Source organism: Tamandua tetradactyla, chromosome 7 (assembly GCF_023851605.1).
Source record: "Tamandua tetradactyla isolate mTamTet1 chromosome 7, mTamTet1.pri, whole genome shotgun sequence".
NCBI classification, from domain to species: Eukaryota; Metazoa; Chordata; class Mammalia; order Pilosa; family Myrmecophagidae; genus Tamandua; species Tamandua tetradactyla.
This window is the reverse complement of record NC_135333.1, coordinates 47,483,259-47,503,725: the sequence shown is the minus strand read 5'-3', so window position 1 is coordinate 47,503,725 and position 20,467 is coordinate 47,483,259. Positions and strand designations below refer to the sequence as shown.

At 40.3% G+C, this 20,467-nt stretch overlaps 1 protein-coding gene across 2 annotated transcripts; it reads right to left on the bottom strand.

The window, feature by feature from the left end:
* Positions 1–4,986: 4,986 nt before the first annotated feature.
* ACBD7 (acyl-CoA binding domain containing 7) lies at positions 4,987–11,624 on the bottom strand. 2 transcript variants are annotated; one of them, XM_077169337.1, is made up of 5 exons: positions 11,510–11,624; positions 6,059–6,148; positions 5,493–5,610; positions 5,329–5,391; positions 4,987–5,242 (listed from the first exon to the last, which is right to left on the bottom strand). In XM_077169337.1, exons 1-5 carry the CDS (start codon positions 11,519–11,521, stop codon positions 5,169–5,171), a joined length of 357 nt encoding a protein of 118 aa, XP_077025452.1. In that variant the 5' UTR covers positions 11,522–11,624; the 3' UTR covers positions 4,987–5,168. The 2 variants fall into 2 exon arrangements, with proteins under 2 accessions (XP_077025452.1, XP_077025453.1); XM_077169338.1 differs by lacking the exon at positions 6,059–6,148.
* Positions 11,625–20,467: the final 8,843 nt, after the last annotated feature.

Here is a 20,467-nt window from a genome sequence, read left to right as displayed (position 1 = left end):
AGGGATGTAAAGGACTTGTACACAGAAAACGATATAACATTGCTAAAAGAAATCAAAGGAAGTCGAAATAGGTGGAAAGACATTCCCTGCTCATGGATAGGAAAGCTAAATATAGTTAAGTTGTCAATTCTCCCCAAATTGATCTACAGATTCAAAACAGTACAAATCAAAATTTCAACAACCTGGGGCGGGCCGCGGTGGCTCAGCGGGCAAAGTGCTTGCCTGCCGTGCCGGAGGACCCCGGTTCGATTCCCGGCCCCAGCCCATGTAAAAACCAAACAAACAAACAAAATATAATAAAAACAAGAAAATGTTTAAAAATGTTTCCCTTTCTTCCTCCCTTCCTTCCTTCCATCCTTCCTTCCTTCTCTGTCTTTCCTTCCTTTCCTCCCTCTTTCTTTAAAAAAAAAAAAAAAATTTCAACAACCTACTTTGAAGATTTGGAAAAGCTAATTACCAAATTCATCTGGAAGGGAAAGAAACCCCAAATAGCTAAAACCATCCTAAAAAAAAGAAGAACGAAGTGGGAGATTAACATTCCCTGACTTTAAAACCTTTTAAAAGCCACAGTGGTCAAAACAGCATGTTACTGGCACAAAGATAGAAGCATTGACCAATGGAATAAAATCAAGAATGCAGAAAAAGACAAGCAAGTCTATGGTCAACTGATTTCTGGCAAAGCCCCCAAATTCTCTGAACTGGGACAAAATATTCTTCTCTATAGTTGGGCATGGAAGAACTGGATATCAATAACCAAGAGAATGAAAGAGAATCCCTATCTTACACCCTACACAAAAATTAACTCAAAGTGGATCAAACACCTAAATATAAGAACTAGCAACATAAAGATTCTAGAAGAAAATGTAGGGAAACATCTTTTTTTAAGACCTGTAATAGGAGGTAGCTTCCTAAACTTTACACCCAAAGCCCAAGCAACAAAAGAAAAAAATAGATAAATGGCAACTCCTCAAAATCAAATGCTTCTGCACCTCAAAAGGCTTTGTCAAAAAGGTGAAGAGGCAGCCAACTCAATGGAGAAAATATTTGGAAATCACATATCAGATAAAGATTTGATGTCCTGTATATACAAAGAAATCATACAACTCAGCAACAAAAGAACAAACAACCCAATTATAAAATGGGATAAAGATATGAATAGGTATTTTTCTGAAGAGAAAATACAGATGGCTCAAAAGCTCATGAGGAGATGCTCATTTTCATTGGTAATGAGGGCAATGCAGATCAAGACTACAATGAGATACCACCTCACACCTATAAGAATGGCTGCTATTAAACAAACAGGAAACTATAAAGGTTGGAGAGGATGTGGAGAAACTTGGACACTTATGCACTGCTGGTGGGAATGTATAATGGTGTAGCCACTATGGAAGACTGTTTGACGTTTCCTTAGGAAACTTGATATCGAGTTGCCCCATCAACCAGCCATAGTACTACTTGCTATATATCCAGAAGAGCTTAAAGCAACAACACAGACATTTACACACTGATGTTCATAGTAGTGTTAATCACAATTACCAAAAGATGGAAACAAACCAAATGCTCATCAACAGACGAGCAGATCAATGAAATGTAGTATATACATACGATGGAATATTATGCAGCAGTAAGACAAAATGGCGTCCTGAAGCACATGATAAGATGGATGAGCTTTGAGGACATATTGCTGAGTGAAGTTAGCCAGATGCAAAAGGATAGATACTGTTTTAGCCCATTTTTATGACCAGCATAAAGGTATAATGAGAGGCTTTTAATACAGAATATAGGGGACTTAGAGATACATAGAAGGTAGAAATGGATGAACCATTAGCTAATGTGGTTGAACTCCAATGTAAGGGAATAGAGAGGAGTGAAGATGATTCACTATGGGTCTGTAAATAATATTACCATATGGGATGTGAACAAGATTGAAAGGGGTTGTATAGACCTACATGTCCAGCTGATTAACACTAGAAATATGAACTAGTTCTCAGAATAATTACTTCAAAGATATGATTCTTGTATAAAGAGTGTTTAAGTTCAGGGTACAGGGGTAAAAGTGTTATTGCATGCTATCAGCAATGTTCAAAAGGAAGCCATCAGCACTACTACAGCAACAGCAGAGATAAATAATGGGGGAGGGACAAGAGTTAAGAGGAGGTTTAGATGTCCTATTTGGCAAGGGTGTGTTTATTGGATTTCTTTATTTTTGGAACAAGAAATGATCTAAAACTGAGAATGTTGATGGAATGTGGACTTTGGGCCCTCTACGTGATGCCTGATGAATGCCATTGACTGAAGGATGCACTGATGGGGAAGTAGAATGGCGGACAATGGTGTATACTTATGAACAAAGGTTATGCTGCTTCAAAAAAGAACAAAGTCATGAGGCATGCAATGATGTGAATGAACATGTGGGACATTTGGTGAGACAAAATAAGCCAGAAACAAAAGAACAAGAATGGTATAGTCACCTTTAGAAAATGCTTATAAGAAAACAGGGGCTTAGATTGTATGCTTTTAGAGCAGACACATTAAGTCTGGAGTGGTGATTATTATTTCTGGATTTTGAGAGGCTGTTTTATATATATAACCTGATATTTAGAGATAAGTATAAAGCCAAACAGGTAGAGGTTAAAGTAATTCAGAACAGAGGGGTAAGGAAGACAGTGTCTATATTTTAGAACCACACATAACTCTTTGAGACCAATGGAAGAAAGGTTTATTTGGTCTGGATCTGAAATTTTCTGTAGTGCATATGCTAATCCAACCTATCTGTATAGCTCATTTGAACAACTGAAACACAGGGAGCACAGAATAAGAAAGAGCTACTTTAATCTTGTATAGATTATTGTATTGCCTGGATACATCTAAGAGTTTATTAAGCAATCAGAAAGTATTATCAAAATCTCCTTAGGGATGGGAGAAAAATATGGAACTATTAAGCCTTACCATCAGGGAATCCCCTAATACTGTGTCAAACTTTAAGGACACCCAAATCAATAGACCATGCCCTTGAACTTGAGGCTTACTCTTGTGAAGCTTATGTAGGTAGCAGAGAAGCTTAGACTACCTATAGGCATGCCTAAGAGTTACTTTGGAGGACCTCTTTTGTTGCTCATATGTGGTCTCTGTCTCTCTAAGCCCAACTCTACGAGTGAAATCATTGCCCTCCCCTCTATGTGGGACATGACATCCAGGGCGAAAGATTCCCTGATAATGTGGGAGATGACTCCCAGGGATGAATCCAGACCTGGCACTGTGGGACCAACAATTACATTCTAACCAAAAGGGGGAAAAGAAGTATAAGTAATAAAGTATCAGTGGCAGAGAGAGTTCAAATAGAGTCGAGAGGCTACTCTGGAGGTTGCTCTTACGCAAGTTTCAGATAGAACTTGCTACCTATCATAACCTGTCAACTCCCAACTAGGACCATTCCAGCCAATCCTAAAGAACACCTAGGGCAATGTATAAGATTCCATAAGGGTTCCAGGCACTAGAGTAACTTTCCAGAAACCTACAACTTCCAGATGGGTCCCCAGTCCAGATTAAATCCTGAAACTTAGCCCAGCCTCTCCAGAACATCAGATAGTTCCATCTTCCTACCCCATATTAGTGACAGACCCTTCCAATATCAAAAATTTAGAATTGCCATAGCCCAAACACCCGTAAAGAAAGGGATGGAAAGATCGAAGGTGATGGTGGAGTTATCAGAGAAGATAGGATTTAACAAACAAAGAATATGAATGCTGAATCATTAAATTGATATCTCTTCTAGTCTCCAGTATTTTAGAGCAGCTAGAAGTAAAAACCTAAAATTGTGAAATTGTAACCCATGTCAAAGTCTGAAATATGTTCTACAACTAATTGTGGTGCTGTGGTTTGAAATTTATAGCTTTTTCCTATATATGTTATTTTTCTCAAAAAAAGGAGGAAAAAAGTCTATTGTGATGAAAAAAAAATTTAAGCCCTCTAGCCTCCTACATTCTGGAGTAACTGGAAGGAAAAATATGAGAGGATCATATGGTAGCCCATGACCAACTCTGGGATCTGTCCTGTAACTACTTGTTGAAGAGTACTTTGAAAAGTATTGCCTTTCTATTTCTTTGCTTTGTAAATATGTTATACTATACAATAAAAAAAGTTTAAAAATATCAACGAGGATTATTTTAAAGTAACATGAACTCAATCTATCCCCCTGGTCATACCATGCCAAACCTAGACCTTTATGCAGGAAATAGGGTACATTAATATTTGGGCTATTTCCCTGTGAGACCTCAGACTGGTTTTAGAACTGTTTAAATGAGACAATCTTCCTTTGGAGAGCTTATGTACCAGCAAGAAAGACTAAGTATTGGGCCAATATGCTATTCCAGATTCTGCATTTTCACTGTGATAAACCTGAACATATGAGGTGCAGAGGCTGTACAAGTTATCACTATATATGAGACTTTAGCTTGATCATCTGATTTGTGTCTTGAGTGTAAAAATTTAAAGAAAAGAATTGTAGATATTTCGATGATGGCTTTTTTCTTTCTTGAAGAACTATTGCTAGACTCAATTTTTTTTTTGGTTATTAACATTTTCAGCTTATTTGCAATGTTTTCTGTAAATTTATTTTAAAATGAGAAATGAGGAGAAGAAACTGTAGTTATCTCATTCAACTATTACCACAGCCTTGTGAGACTGGTAATATTTTCCATATTCTTCACAGAGTTGCCTTGGGTCACTCAGTAAATAAATCATAGAATGAGGACTAGAACCAGTTATGACTGTGGTTCAAAAGTTCCTGCTTCAATGTGACATCCAAAGTGTTATGAAGCAATGATCTTGTTATTGATTCTCAATGAACTGTTTTTATTATGTTCCTTTAATACAAATTAGTTGTAAAAAAAGAACAGATAAATGAAAAGAACAAATAGTTGTTAGTACTTTGTGTACCTACTCCCAGAGCAATAATTTTTTCAAATAACTTTTAAAATTACCTGGGTTAAGCAAGTAAAATTTATTTAAATAGGTAGTTTCACATTCCTCAAAATAAATATTATAATTCACATTAATAGGAAAAATGTGACACATGGAGAACTCACAGTGCATTTCCCTTCTAAATCTGAGATCATGATACCATTATGAAGACTTCAAAAGGAAATATTTCTCACATGCTGAGAAATCTAGATTCCATATTTTTCTATCAGCTCTTTTGCTTTAGAAATGTAGGCATTCATGGCATCTTCCTTCGACAACCCTAGAAAGAAATGAAGAGATGCTTTCACTACTTGGTGTATCGGGAAATTAAGAAAGTTTGTTTTAACTTGTTTAAGAATTAAAAACCTTTTTGGAGGTTCCATGCTCCCCATTTAATCTTGCCTTTTAGATCTAGCATTGCTGGACACTCTGTCAAAAGAAGGGTAGACATATTTACAAGTTTTTTTTTTCTTACTGTGGGCTTCTGTTCAGACTAAGTGGTATATTATTTTAATATGATGACATAATACCAATGTCAATGTCTCCAATCACAGACTGTTTGTAGAGCCCATAGAGTTCCTTCAGCTCTTCATCATCTGGCCTTGTTTTCAGCTTCCTCACATCTTCTGCAGCCCTGTCAAAATCAGCCTAAAGCAAAAGAAACAAAGCACACAGCGCATTCACCAAGTTAAGGCAGGCATGTCATCCTTTGGGGGTGTTTACCACTAAGCAGTGGGGATTCAGAAAGGAGAAGGAAATCTTCAATAGAAATGGCCCATGGCTGCCTTGGTTCCACCAAAACTATCTTATTTTTTGCTCATGGACAGTTCTCCTGGTACTTACCTGATATATAGGGAAAATGTGGGGACATAAATAAAATTCCTAACACTGGAGGAGTTCAACTCATCCACGTTACAACAACAAAGGAGGCATTATATTTAGTACAACTCCCTCAGTTCCCCCATGGGACCTCTTCTTCCAAAAGTCACTTTGTCAGCAGCAGTTTTGCTATCTGTATTAGCTAGATTTCTCTAGAGAAACAGAATCAGCAGGAGATATCTGTAAATATAAAATTTGTAAAAGTGTCTCACATAACCTTGGGGATGTAAGAGTCCAAGATCTGTAGGGCAGGCCACGAGCTGGCAACTCCAGTGAAGGTCCTCAATGAACTCTCAGGAAAGGCTGGCTGGCTGAAGCAGGAAGAGTGATTGTCTCTTCTGAATCCTCCTTAAAAGCCTTCCAGTGATTAGATTAAGTCTCACTCATTGCAGAAGACAATTTGCAATCAACTGTGAATGCAGCCAACATGGTCACGATTTAAGTCCATGAAATGTCCTCATAGCAACAGATGGGACAGTGCTTGCCCGACCAGACAACTAGGTGCTTGCCCGACCAGACAACTAGGTAACAGATGGGACAGTGCTTGCCCGACCAGACACCTGGCCAAGCCGACACATGAACTTGACCATCACACTACTGATTCATTTCTTTGCCAGGTCATTTCTCTTCCGGTGCCTATTTGTACACATTCTTCAACATGAGTAATATTAATTTGTACCTATTTGATAGACTAGACTGTCTCTGAGTGCAATACTTTTGATGAGTCAAAAGTGCTTGGAGAGGGCCCTTAACACATGAGACTAAAAATAAGATTTATTCAACTGATTTCCAGAAAAGAAAACTTGTTTAGTTAACTTCAAGCTAATAGGCTAAAAGAAGTGGGCTTCATGAGTATGGGCCCCGTTCCCCACCTATACTGAAACTCTAAGCTACCTGCCTCTTCAGGAGGTTAGGGCTTCAGAAACCTGGGGCTGTATCCCACAGGGAAGGATCCAGCTTTGCCTCCCCAGGGCTGTTCCCTTGGGATGTTTCCCACAGGGAATGATTCAGCTTTGACTCTCTGCACCTGGGGCATCTCTGACTCCTGCATCCTATCCACCTTTTATCTTCCTAGTTGATAATTTAAAAAGGGGGTTGGCGATTATTTTCCATATTAGAATTTTTCTATTCTTTTTTTAAAAAATTATAGACCATGTTTTATCTCATGGTGGTCTGTTTCAAATTAGGAATAAACAGGAATTACCAGTAGCCTGGGTATCAAACAAGGGATAAATCAAACCAGTTAAATGAGGCATTTAGCATTCTATCCTCCTCCCCTCAATATTTTCCTCTCCAATGCCGGAAGATTCCTTTTGATCCAAAGCTGGGCAGAGGAAGCTAATCGCCTCACTGTAAAATAAGAGCTCATCAGAGATGCTGGTAAAATTTCCATCCAGTCCCAAAGGCAGGACAGTAGCAAAGGATAGTTGCTTTGTAATAAACAAAAGTCACCTGTGGATGGGAGACCAGTCCCATGAAACAATTTTGAAAATGCCCTGACCCCTTTACAGGGAGGGAATAGCACTGGTGATGTGACAAGGGAATGCCCCGGGGGAAACACCTCTGTGAGGGTCTTGCAAGGCAAGTGTCAGTGGCTTTACACATAACATCATGGTTATCTGCAGCTAGACTGCCTTGGTTTCACTACCTTGGCCACTGAAGAGCAGTGTGACCTTGAGCAAGTTATTTAACCCGTGTCTGCTTCTTCACCTGGGATATGGTCCCATCAGATTGTTGCAGGTATGTGTGTGTGTGGGGGGGGATTTAAATTAGTTAACAAGTGTAAACACTTAAAACAGTGCTGGGCTCACATTGATTGGTAAGTAGAAGTGAGCTAATATAAGGCTCCCTGGGGAAAAAACAAAACAAAATAAAAAAACAACTAGTTCTAGAAAAACCTGAAAAAAAATTACACCAAAGCAGGACATGAAAAATACTTTAGTTGATAACCTAACAAAAAAAAAAGCCAGATTGTTTTTAAACACTCAGCTTTGTAAGCTATGTTGAAAAAATTAAGATTTGAAAAAAATATACTCAAATATGTAAATAGTAACTGCCGCTAATTAATGTTTTCCAGTTTTGTCGATATATTCTGTCCCAAAAGTACTGCAATGTCCATGTATTATAATTATAAAAAGAAAAAAATTAAAGTACTGCGTATCCATAGGTCTTCCAAAGGGCAAAGCAGGTCAGGGTTTTTCCACCAAGGACAGGCACCTGACCTTGTCTGTATCAGGTGACACAGGCTTCTTGTTTGCAATGAGGATCCATGTCACTTTCCATAGATGGCAAATCAATTCCTTTTGGCAAGCCAAGGCTCGTTTCGAATTCTAAGACTTCTCAAAAACCACAGTGGGTTCCTGCCTGTCAGGAAAGAGCTTCTGAAAAGTCATTCTTTGCATTTAGAAGGAGTACAGAACCATTTGAAAATCTAATCAAAGCCTTGGACCCTCTCTGCAGAAAAGTTCAGCCCCTGATAGTTTCCCAAGCAACTTCAGGGTTCCTTCCCCCCATCAGGTGGAGCCCTCCACCCTCACTCTGGAATCATTCTTTCTGCCCCACATGCACTCCCCTCGCGTTTCCACCTCTGTGCTGTCCCAGTGCATCCCTCTGAGCTATCCATCCATTTCAAACAGGACACCTTGTGGTGGGGACAACATGGCCCTGCAGGATGCCCAGGTTGGGATTCTAGTGCTGAAACATACTGTGGTGGGGTGCTGTGCCAGGACAGAGCTGCCCTGATGTTCAGCCTAACACGGGGGCAGGGCACTGTTAGGTTCAGAAAGACAATGTTCCTGTCCTCCCAGAGCTCATCTCAGCATTATACTATGTAACAACTGCATTGAACACCTGCGATGGGCCACATGTGCCAGGCAGACAGGGTGGACAGAACTACCTGTCCGCTGTAGGCTGGTGGGAGAAAGGCAGGTCAGCTGTACCCATGTGAATTGTTCCCTGGGAGAAGTCGCTGGCCAGGTACATGGGAAGCACCGGGAGGAAGTGACTTCATAACAGGGTCAGGGTGTGTAAGAGCCTCCCCAGAGGAGATGGTGTTGAGCCTGGGCCAGGAAACATTTTTGGATGGATGGAGCCAGAAAAGGTGTTCCATACAGTGGGGATACCATTTATTAGGGCTCTGCATAAGGTATGGGTGTGATTTATTTATTTGCTTCCCATATCACTACAACAGATGGCAGGCACAAATATTCATCTTTGCAGCCAGCGCAGTGCCTTTCAGAGTGCTGGTAGATAGTACAGACTCAGTCTGGGCCCAGCTCCTACTTGTTGGATGAATTAATAAGTGGATGGATGTTAAGAGGATTAGAAAAATGATCATAAAATAGAGATGGCTTTTCAATGCACAGCTTTTTACATGTAACTCCAAAGACTCTGAGCAAAAGGAATGACAGTTCAGTAACGTTGCTACCCTACTGTGCAGCTGGGCAGGTTGTATTGGCGAGGAATTCTAGCCTTGCTGAGGTGATTTCCTGGAGCTGTGTCCTCGGCATCCCATTGAATGCACAGATTCCACTGCACCCTGGCCGTATCTCCAGTCCAGCAGAGACCCCGTAAGAACCCTGATACTTAAGATGGGAGCACCCTTCCTTTCCAGAGATGAAACCAACCTCTTGCCACCTAACCGTGCTGACTCCTCTAACTTCTGAATTTCACCACAGCTAAAGAAAGTCTCTGAGGTAGACACTCACCCTAATTAAATCTTATTTTCTGAAGCCACCAACCTGGTCATTCCATGTTTGGAATTGACAGTACCTTTTGAGCAATTCTTTCCCACTGAAGAACTGAACTAGGAAGATTATAAATTCTCACAGTCAAGGAACCACATGGTTCTTGGCTCTCCAAACATGTGTCAGTGTGTGTGTGTGTGGGGGGGGGGGGCAGTGGATGGGACTTAGTTACTTTCCAGTAGTTAAACTGTGATGCCCTAGACTCCCCCAAATGCATATTCTTGAAGGATCTGTATGCCTTTTAGCTTCATCATCTAGGAATTCTTTAGATGATTCTTTAGATGACTGATAGCTCTCCTGAAAGCTTTGCTGAAGAAGTCAACCTATTGTAATTTTAAGGTAGAATTTGGAGATTATAGCTGAATTCAAAATTCTATTTGCATTATCACCTCCATAGGAGTAGGTCAGTACCATTTTTTATCGTATAAAGAAAAAGATACTAATCCACCAAGCCAGCCATTGGTAGCATCTTGATAAAAACAAGTACATGTTGCTTTCACATACCAGTTAAATTATAAAAAGGGAAGACGTTTAAGCAACTAGCTTTTGGTTGTGGCCTTTGAAAAGGTTATTTTCCTCCAATATTTCTAATGCTCAAATGGATTGTTATTGTGGCATTCGTTATTGATATTCTTTTAGCATACTGTTTTTCTGTGATGTTCCTCCACTTTTGTATCCTGATTGAAAATATTCTCAAAGAAAAAAAATTAAGCTAAAAAAGGGGTATTTTGGACCTTTCATTTTGAAGGAAGTTTTGATACTGAAAGTTTTGATTGGGGAAACTGTAAGATGTATTGCACAAGTCACACATAAGAGAAAAATTTAAATTTTTATCTTATTGCTCAATGACAAGCATATCCCTACTGGAGACATATGCCAAGTATTGTTTTCTATGCTCAATACAGGTAGCTCGTTTAGGCTTAACAGTTCCCCTCCTTCATTTTAAAGTGGAGAAATGGAGGCACAAAGAGGTTAAATCACTAAGTCACAGGCTAAGAAGGGGTAGGGTCCTGGATTTGAGCCCAGATAACTCTGGAGTCTGTCCTAACTCAATCGATTGAAGAAATGGTTAAAGTCAGCCGTGTTCATTCTATGAAATTTTATGAAGACACTTTTAAAAAAATACTACATTTGAGAAGATGAATAATGAGGAAATGCTCACAATATAGTGTTAGGTGCATGAACGCCTCTAGGTACATAGACATGGAAAAGACATGCAGCAAGTAATCACGTTAGTGATAGACATCACCTGGGCGAAGGAATGATTTGTAATGTTTTTTCTTCCCTTTACATTAGTTCTCTTCTCCAGAATTTCCCCCTCTGAACATACATGATTTCATATATCAGAAAGATAGTCTTTTTAACAGGAGTTTTATAGATCTTTGACCTTTAGAAAAACTCTTGCATATGAGAGCGCCTGGAGGTACCTACCAGCAAGGAGGCGCAGGTGAGACCCCGCCCACATAACTCCTCGGGCCGCCGGGCACTTTCCACTAGGGAAAGCAAGAGGGGTAGAAGGACCGGAATGCTCGGAAGCTCCCGAGAGCCCGTGCCCTTCTCCCCCGGGCTTGTATTTTGAGCCGAATGGTTTAGTTATCCCCGGGAACCAGGAGGTCGTCAGCAGGCCACTGCGGTGTCTGCACCTGCGTTGCTGGGAGCTAGGAAAGGGTGGGGCGCCCTCCGGGTGCTCACTTCTGATCTCAGGGAAGGGGTAGGGCTCACTTGGGATGCGCACCTGCTGTGCTGGGAGCTCGAGAAGGGGAGAAGCGCCCAGGGCGTGAACAACTGCGATCTTGGGAAGGAACAGGGCCCTCGGAGACGTCCAGCACCAGCTGCATCTCTCCGCCCGCGCCGCGCCGCGCCCCTCCCCAAACACCAGGTACCCTCCCTCGCAGCAGGGCTTTGTCCTGGCGTGAGCTCACCTGCAGTGCCATGCTGGCGGCAGCAGCTGACGGACCTCGGTGCACGGGTGGGATCCTGCTCCCTCTTCTGAAAGGCGCTCCTCGATCGCCGCTGGGTCTAGCTCCGCGGGGCACTGTGGCCCAGCCTCCTGATTCGTCCCCAGCCGCCCCAGGAGCACTAGGCTCCTCCCTCCTTCCCTGGGGCCCCAAGCACCTGCGCTCCCTAGCCTGCCGGGTCCTCGGTTGCTGCTCCTCCCGAGGAAAAGGCTGCAGTTGGTGTCTTTTCTCCTTTTTGTAAAGCAGAACCACCAAAATTCTAAGCATGTTCCGCAACCTTCTCCTAATTGCAGTGAAGCCGTAAACCTCACGCCGTTTGGGCATGACCTGACCCCAGGAGCGCGAGTCCGGTGCGCTCCAAGTCACCAGATGGCAGGTGCGTCTGAGGTTACACTATCTCCGAGGAAACAGAACCAGATTCCCTTAAATAGCGGCATGTTTGGGCAAAAGGTGACTGGGAGAAATGAAAACCGAAGTCCAGCGAGTTACTGATTTTGAACGTACAGCAATGCAAGCGGTGACAGAGAAGAAAGGTCTGGATGTGTTGTAGCCTATTTTCGCATGAAACTGCATTTTAAAAATATTTCCTACTTTTTCGTGTATAAAGTAAATCTCTCTCTTTTTTCATCCTTGAAAATATTTTCCTAGTGAGATCTATGAATTTTAAAGTAAAGGACTGAAAGCAAATGTTGGAAAATGAAGTACAAACAGGGAAGGTTTATCAAAGTCCTGGAGTACAAAGGCAGTTTAGATGCCCGCCTGCCCTGTGCGCTCAGCAGGAAGAGTCCTACTGGAAAATAACTGCAGGGAGGTCTGATATCAGTCTGGATCTTCAGCTGAACCATTTTGGCATTATACTCCTTATAAGAAACCAGGAGAGGAAGAGAGGGAGCCAATGGGCTCGGTTTTATTCTCCAAGTCGAGAATATTCTTTTTTAAAGAGTATTTTTATTGAGAAATCTTCACACATATGCAGTCTGTATATGGTATACAATCAGTGGCTCACAATATCATCACATAGTTGTGTATTCATCACCATGATCATTTTTAGAACACTCGCATCACTCCAGAAAAAGAAATAATAATAATAATAAAAAAAAACCTCATACATCCCATATCCTTGTCCCTCCCTCTCATTGACCACTAGTGTTTCAATCTACCGTTTCTTTTATCCTTTGTAAGAATCAAGCTAAGTTTGGAAGACAGGGAAAGGGGAGGGTCTCTGACGGAAGCCTAGAAGTGGCACCAAATCCTTAATGGCCAGGGTCATTAAAATGTAAAGTATAATCAGAGGGGGAACCTTCAGCTGGAAGTTCAAATTAATTAGACTATCTAGATAGGCTGCAACCTCTGGAGTATCCGGCAGCCCAGAAACAGGGGAGGGGGCTGCTAGCTAGGTGAAGGTATAACCATTGTGACATTCTGTTGTTTGGCATGCCAGCCACCATTTCATGTTCGGCCAGGTGCCTGCTTTTGCAGGCAACAATTTGTGAATAAATTATTTTCTTTGCTGCAATCGGATGAGTGCGTCCTATCCTTCAGGTACAGCATTCTTTCTGACATCCTTTATCTCCCTATTATTTCTTTATTTTTGTCCTTTTTAAAAAAAAATTCCTCTATCTGTACCCTGGATAAAAGGAGCATCAGACACAAGATTTTCACAATCACACAGTCACATTGCAAAACCTATATAGTTATACAATCGTCTTTAAGAATCATGGCTAGTAGAATACAGTTCAACAGTTTCAGGTACTTCCCTCCAGCCACTCCAATGCACCACAAACTAAAAAAGGATATTTATATAATGCATAAGAATAACCTCCAGGAATTCCTGATATTCTCACAAGCAGTAGGGAAAACCAAAACAATAGGCTGAGTCCTCAATCTTGGGTTTGTTCATATGAAACTTAACTCCGCAAAGGAGGGACTAAGCCTTCTTAAAATTAGGCCTAAGAGTCACCCCCAGAGAACCTCTTTTGCTGCTCAGATGTGGCCTCTCTCTCTCTCAGCCAACATGACAAACGAATTCACTGCCCTCCCCCTCTCTACATGGGACATGACTGCCAGGGGTGTGAACCTTCCTGGCAATGTGGGACAGAAATACTAGAGTGAGCTGAGACTCAGCATCAAGGGATTGAGAAAACCTTCTCGACCAAAAGGGGGAAGAGTGAAATGAGACAAAATAAAGTGTCAATGGCTGAGAGATTCCAAACAGAGTTGAGAGGTTATCTTGGAGGTTATTCTTACACATTATATATAGATATCACCTTTTTAGTTAAGGTGTAATAGAGAGTCTGAAGGAAGCTGCCTGAAAATGTGGAGAGGTTGGAGGGAACTGCCTGAAAATGTAGAGCTGTGTTCCAGTAGCCATGTTTCTTGAAGATAATTGAATAATGATATAGCTTTCGCAATGTGACTGGGTGATTGTGAAAACCTTGTGTCTGATGCTCCTTTTATCTACTTTATTGACAGAGGAGTAAAACATATGGATTAAAAATAAATAAATAATAGGGAGAACAAATGTTAAAAACAAAGAATAACCTCCAGGATAAGCTCTCAACTCTGTTTGAAATCTCTCAGCCACTGGAAATTTATTTTGTCTCATTTAACTCTTCCCCCTTTTGGTCAAGAAGTCTTTCTCAGTCCCATGATGCAGGGTCCCAGCTCATCTTAGAAGTCCTGTCCCATGTTGCCAGGGAGATTTACACCCCTGGGAGTCATATCCCTCTTAGGGGGTGGGCAGTGAGTGGACCCACAGAATTGACTTAGGGAGAGAGGCTACATCTGAGCAATAAAAGGTTTCTCTAGGGGGTGACTGTTAGGCATAATTACAAGTAGGTTTAACTTCTCCTTTGCAAGAACAAGTTTAATAGGAGGGTACCCCAAGATTGAGGGCTCAGTCTATTGAATTGGTTGTCCCCACTGCTTATGAGAATATCAGAAATTCCCCAAATGGGGAAGTTGAACATTTTCTCCTTTCTCCCCAGTCCCCCAAGGGGACTTTGCAAACACTTTTTATTCTCTGCCCAAATTATTCTGGGATATATCAGGGCATCGCACTTACCTGTACAAAGCAACAATAGCTTACTCCCTATTCAATTTTCCATGTAATTATGTTGCGCAAATAAATTTTGCACCAAATAAACATCTCTTCCTTTGGTCTCACACAGAAGCTGAAGTTTTAAAATATGGACCATCAGGGGTGCAAGGGTAGTTCAGTGGTAGAATTCACACCTACCAGGAGACCTGGGTTTGATTTCCAGTCCATGCACTTCCTCCCACAGCCCCCACCCCCCACACAAAACAAGCAAAAAAAAAAAAAAAAAAAGAACCAAACAAAAATTCAACAAATTTGCTGCAATAATGGGCTACTCACAAGGAAAAATATTGAAATGTGATCCTGCCATACAGCATACTAAAATAAAATAAAAATAATAAAAAACAAATAAAATATGGACCATAACGTCCTTTACCCTGTATTCAGATTTACCTGAGTCCTATCCAGATCAGCTTCATTCATATTTCTAGTCAAAGTCTGATCACTTTTTCAACTTTTTGAACTATTGCTCTATGGCCTAATGCTGACTTTCATAGCTTCAGAGTTCTAATTCAGAGTCTCAGGTGTCACATACATGCCTGAAGTTTCAGGGAAAGATCAGGTTATGCACAATAGCTCAGTATCTCAGAATTTAGAAATAACAGTTACAACTCCTGAATATATGTGACTACTGTGAGAGCTTACAATCTAAGGCCCTTTACAGTAGGCCCCAACCTGATAGCCCATGTTCTTGACTTCAATTCTCTGAGTTTGTGTATTATAGTTAGTCCATATGTGTGAGGCATGATAATATTTGTCTTTTTGTTTCTGGCATTTCATTCAACAAATTGTGCTTAAGGTTCTATTCTAGTCTACTAGCTGCTGGAATGCAGTATACCAGGAATGAAATAGCTTTTTAAAAGGGGAATTTAATAATTTGCTAGTTTACAGTTCTAAAGCCAAGAAAATGTTCCACTTAAAACAAGTCTATAGAAATGCCCAATCAAAGGTATCCAAAGAAAGATATCTTGGTTCAAGAAGGGTTTCCCTCTCAAGTGAGAAGGCACATGGCAAACACAGTCAGGGCTTCTCTCTCAGCTGGAAGGGCACATGGCGAACATGGCATCATCTGCTAGCTTTCTCTCCTGGCTTCCGGTTTCATGAAGCTCCCTGGGAGGCATTTTCCTTCTTCATCTCCAAAGGTCGCTGGCTTGTGGATTCTCTGTTTGTGGTGCTGCAGCATTCTTTGCTCTCTCTGAATCTCCTCTCCCATTCTCCAAAATGTTTCATCTTTTATAGGACTTCAGAAACTAATCAAGACCCACCCAAATGGGTGGAGACATGTCCTCACCTAATCCAGTTTAACAACCACTCTTGATTAAATCACATCTCCAGGGAGATGATCTAATTACAGTTTCAGACATACAATACTGAATAGGAATTAGAAGAAACAGCTGTCTTTACAAAATGGGATTAGGATTAAAACATGACTTTTCTAGGGTACATACATCATCTCAAACCAGCACAGGTTTACTCATAAATTGTATGCCTCACAACTTCATTCCTTTTTTCAGCAGCTCAGAAGTCTATTGTATGTATGCACCACAGTTCCCCCTTCCTTTCTTCAACTGTTGTACCCTTAGGCCACCCCCATCCATTGTGAATTGTGAACACTGTTGCCATAAACACCAATGTGCAAATGTCCATTCCTGTCCTCACTTTCAGTTTCTCCAGGTATATACCTACAACAGGGTTGCAGGATCGTATGGCCACCCCACCCCCAGCCTCCAGTGGAACCACCACACTGCCCTCCAGAGAGTTTGCACCTCTCAGAGGCCCTACTTTGCTAGTTTGAAAGTATTATGTACCCCTGAAAAGCCATGTTTTAATCCTGATCCAATCTTATGGGAGCAGCCTTTTCTTTTAATCCTAATTCAACATCGCAGATCAGAAACTTTTGAGTAGATTATCTCCACTGCGACACGACACACCCAATTGTGGGTGTGACCTTTGATTAGACTCCACCCATTCCAGGTGGGGCTTGATTACTGGAATCCTTTAAAAGAGGAAACATTTTGGAGAGAGAGTAAAAAACAATAGAGCCTACAGAAATGAGAGAAGCCTCAGAGTTGACAGAAACTTCACAGCAGAGCTGACACAGATGCGGATGCATGAAGAACAGAGGCAAGGATGTTTAGAGATGCTTGGAGCCCAGAAGACATTGCCATGAGGTGTTAAGCAAGTCAGAACCTGGAGAGAGCCAAGGCAACCCACGAGATGAAAGCCAGCCCTGGAAAATTAAAGTGAGGAACATCCACAGGAACAGAGGCACTCAGCCCAGGAGCAAGGGACCAGCAGATGCCAGCCAGGTGACTACCCAGCTGACAGATGATCCTGACCCATTGGCCTTTCTAGAGTGAAAGTAACCTCTTGTTGGTGCCTTGATTTGGACACTTCTGCTTCCTTAGAACTGTAAACCTGTAACTTATTAAATTCCCCCTTTAAAAAGCACTTCCAGTTTTGGTATATTGCATTCTGGCAGCTTGCAAATTAGAACACCAACAAACAGTGAACAGGTACATCTGTTTTCCACATGTTTTTGAGCACTTGTTTCTCATGGTTCTTTTTTTCTATGCTGTAGGCCAGGGTCACATTTCATTCTTTATCCATGTGAGTATCCTGTTATTGCAGCACCATTTGTTGAATTTTTGTTTGTTTGTTTTTGGGAAGTTCATGGACCGGGAATCAGATGCAGGTCTCCTGCATGGCAGGTGAGTATTCTACCACTGAACTATCCTTGCACTCTCTGTTCATTTTTTTTTTTATTTTTTTTTATTTTTTATTTTTTTTATTAATTAAAAAAAATTAACTAACACAACAATAGAAATCAATCCATTCTACATATGCAATCAGTAATTCTTAATATCATCACATAGGTGTATGGTCATCATTTCTCAGTACATATGCATCGATTTAGAGAAAGAAATAGCACTACAACAGAAAAAGAAATAAAGTGATAACACAGAGAGAAAACACAAATAAAAATAAAAAGTACAAAAATATATAAGAGAAAACAAACAAACAAAAAAAAAACTATAGATCAGATGCAGCTTCATTCAGCGTTCCAAGATAATTACATTACAATTAGGCAGTATTGTGCTGACCATTTTTTTTTTTTTTTTAGACGTCATACCATTCTACATATGCAATCAGTAATTCTTAACATCATCACATAGATGCATGATCATCGTTTCTTAGTACATTTGCATCGGTTTAGAAGACCTAGCATTATAACAGAAAAAGATATAGAATGTTAATATAGAGAAAAAAATAAAAGTAATAATAATAAGAACAAAACAAACAAAACAAAACAAAACAAAAACCTATAGCTCGGATGCAGCTTCGTTCAGTATTTTAACATGATTACTTTACAATTAGGTATTATTGTACTGTCCATTTTTGAGTTTTTGTATCTAGTCCTATTGCACCGTCTGTATTCCATCAGCTCCGATTACCCATTATCTTACCCTGTTTCTAACTCCTGCTGAACTCTGTTACCAATGACATATTCCAAGTTTATTCTCGAGTGTCGATTCACATCATTGGGACCATACAGTATTTGTCTTTTAGCTTTTGGCTAGACTCACTCAGCATAATGTTTTCTAGGTCCATCCATGTTATTACATGCTTCATAAGTTTATCCTGTCTTAACGCTGCATAATATTCCATCGTACGTATATACCACAGTTTGTTTAGCCACTCGTCTGTTGATGGACATTTTGGCTGTTTCCATCTCTTTGCAATTGTAAATAACGCTGCTATAAACATTGGTGTGCAAATGTCTGTTTGAGTTTTTGCCCTTAATTCCTTTGAGTAGATTCCCAGCAATGGTATTGCTGGATCGTATGGCAATTCTATATTCAGCTTTTTGAGGAACCGCCAAACTGCTTTCCACAGTGGTTGCACCATTTGACATTCCCACCAACAGTGGATAAGTGTGCCTCTTTCTCCGCATCCTCTCCAGCACTTGTCATTTTCTGTTTTGTTGATAATGGCCATTCTGGTGGGTGTGAGATGATATCTCATTGTGGTTTTGATTTGCATTTCTCTAATGGCCAGGGACATTGAGCATCTCTTCATGTGCCTTTTGGCCATTTGTGTTTCCTCCTCTGAGAGGTGTCTATTCAAGTCTTTTTCCCATTTTGTAATTGGGTTGGCTATCTTTTTGTTGTTGAGTTGAACAATCTCATTATAAATTCTGGATACTAGACCTTTATCTGATATGTCGTTTCCAAATATTGATTCCCATTGTGTAGGCTGTCTTTCTACTTTCTTGATGAAGTTCTTTGATGCACAAAAGTGTTTAATTTTGAGGAGTTCCCATTTATTTATTTCCTTCTTCAGTGCTCTTGCTTTAGGTGTAAGGTCCATAAAACCGCCTCCAATTGTAAGATTCATAAGATATCTCCCTACATTTTCCTCTAACTGTTCTATGGTCTTAGACCTAATGTTTAGATCTTTGATCCATTTTGAGTTAACTTTTGTATAGGGTGTGAGATATGGGTCTTCTTTCATTCTTTTGCATATGGATATCCAGTTCTCTAGGCACCATTTATTGAAGAGACTGTTCTGTCCCAGGTGAGTTGGCTTGACTCCCTTATCAAAGATCAAATAACCATAGATGAGAGGGTCTATATCTGAGCACTCTATTCGATTCCATTGGTCGATATATCTATCTTTATGCCAATACCATGCTGTTTTGACCACTGTGGCTTCATAATATGCCTTAAAGTCTGGCAGCGCGAGACCTCCAGCTTCGTTTTTTTTCCTCAAGATGTTTTTAGCAATTCGGGGCACCCTGCCCTTCCAGATAAATTTGCTTATTGGTTTTTCTATTTCTGAAAAATAAGTTGTTGGGATTTTGATTGGTATTGCATTGAATCTGTAAATCAATTTAGGTAGGATTGACATCTTAACTATATTTAGTCTTCCAATCCATGAACACGGTATGCCCTTCCATCTGTTTAGGTCTTCTGTGATTTCTTTTAGCAGTTTTTTGTAGTTTTCTTTGTATAGGTCTTTTGTCTCTTTAGTTAAATTTATTCCTAGGTATTTTATTCTTTTAGTTGCAATTGTAAATGGGATTCGTTTCTTGATTTCCCCCTCCGCTTGTTCATTGCTAGTGTATAGAAATGCTACAGATTTTTGAATGTTGATCTTGTAACCTGCTACTTTGCTGTACTCATTTATTAGCTCTAGTAGTTTTGTTGTGGATTTTTCCGGGTTTTCGACGTATAGTATCATATCGTCTGCAAACAGTGATAATTTTACTTCTTCCTTTCCAATTTTGATGCCTTGTATTTCTTTTTCTTGTCTAATTGCTCTGGCTAGAACCTCCAACACAATGTTGAATAATAGTGGTGATAGTGGACATCCTTGTCTTGTTCCTGATCTTAGGGGGAACGTTTTCAATTTTTCCCCATTAAGGATGATATTAGCTGTGGGTTTTTCATATATTCCCTCTATCATTTTAAGGAAGTTCCCTTGTATTCCTATCCTTTGAAGTGTTTTCAACAGGAAAGGATGTTGAATCTTGTCAAATGCCTTCTCTGCATCAATTGAGATGATCATGTGATTTTTCTGCTTTAATTTGTTGATATGGTGTATTACATTAATTGATTTTCTTATGTTGAACCATCCTTGCATACCTGGGATGAATCCTACTTGGTCATGATGAATAATTCTTTTAATGTGTTGTTGGATATGATTTGCTAGAATTTTATTGAGGATTTTTGCATCAATATTCATTAGAGAGATCGGCCTGTAGTTTTCTTTTCTTGTAATATCTTTGCCTGGTTTTGGTATGAGGGTAATGTTGGCTTCAT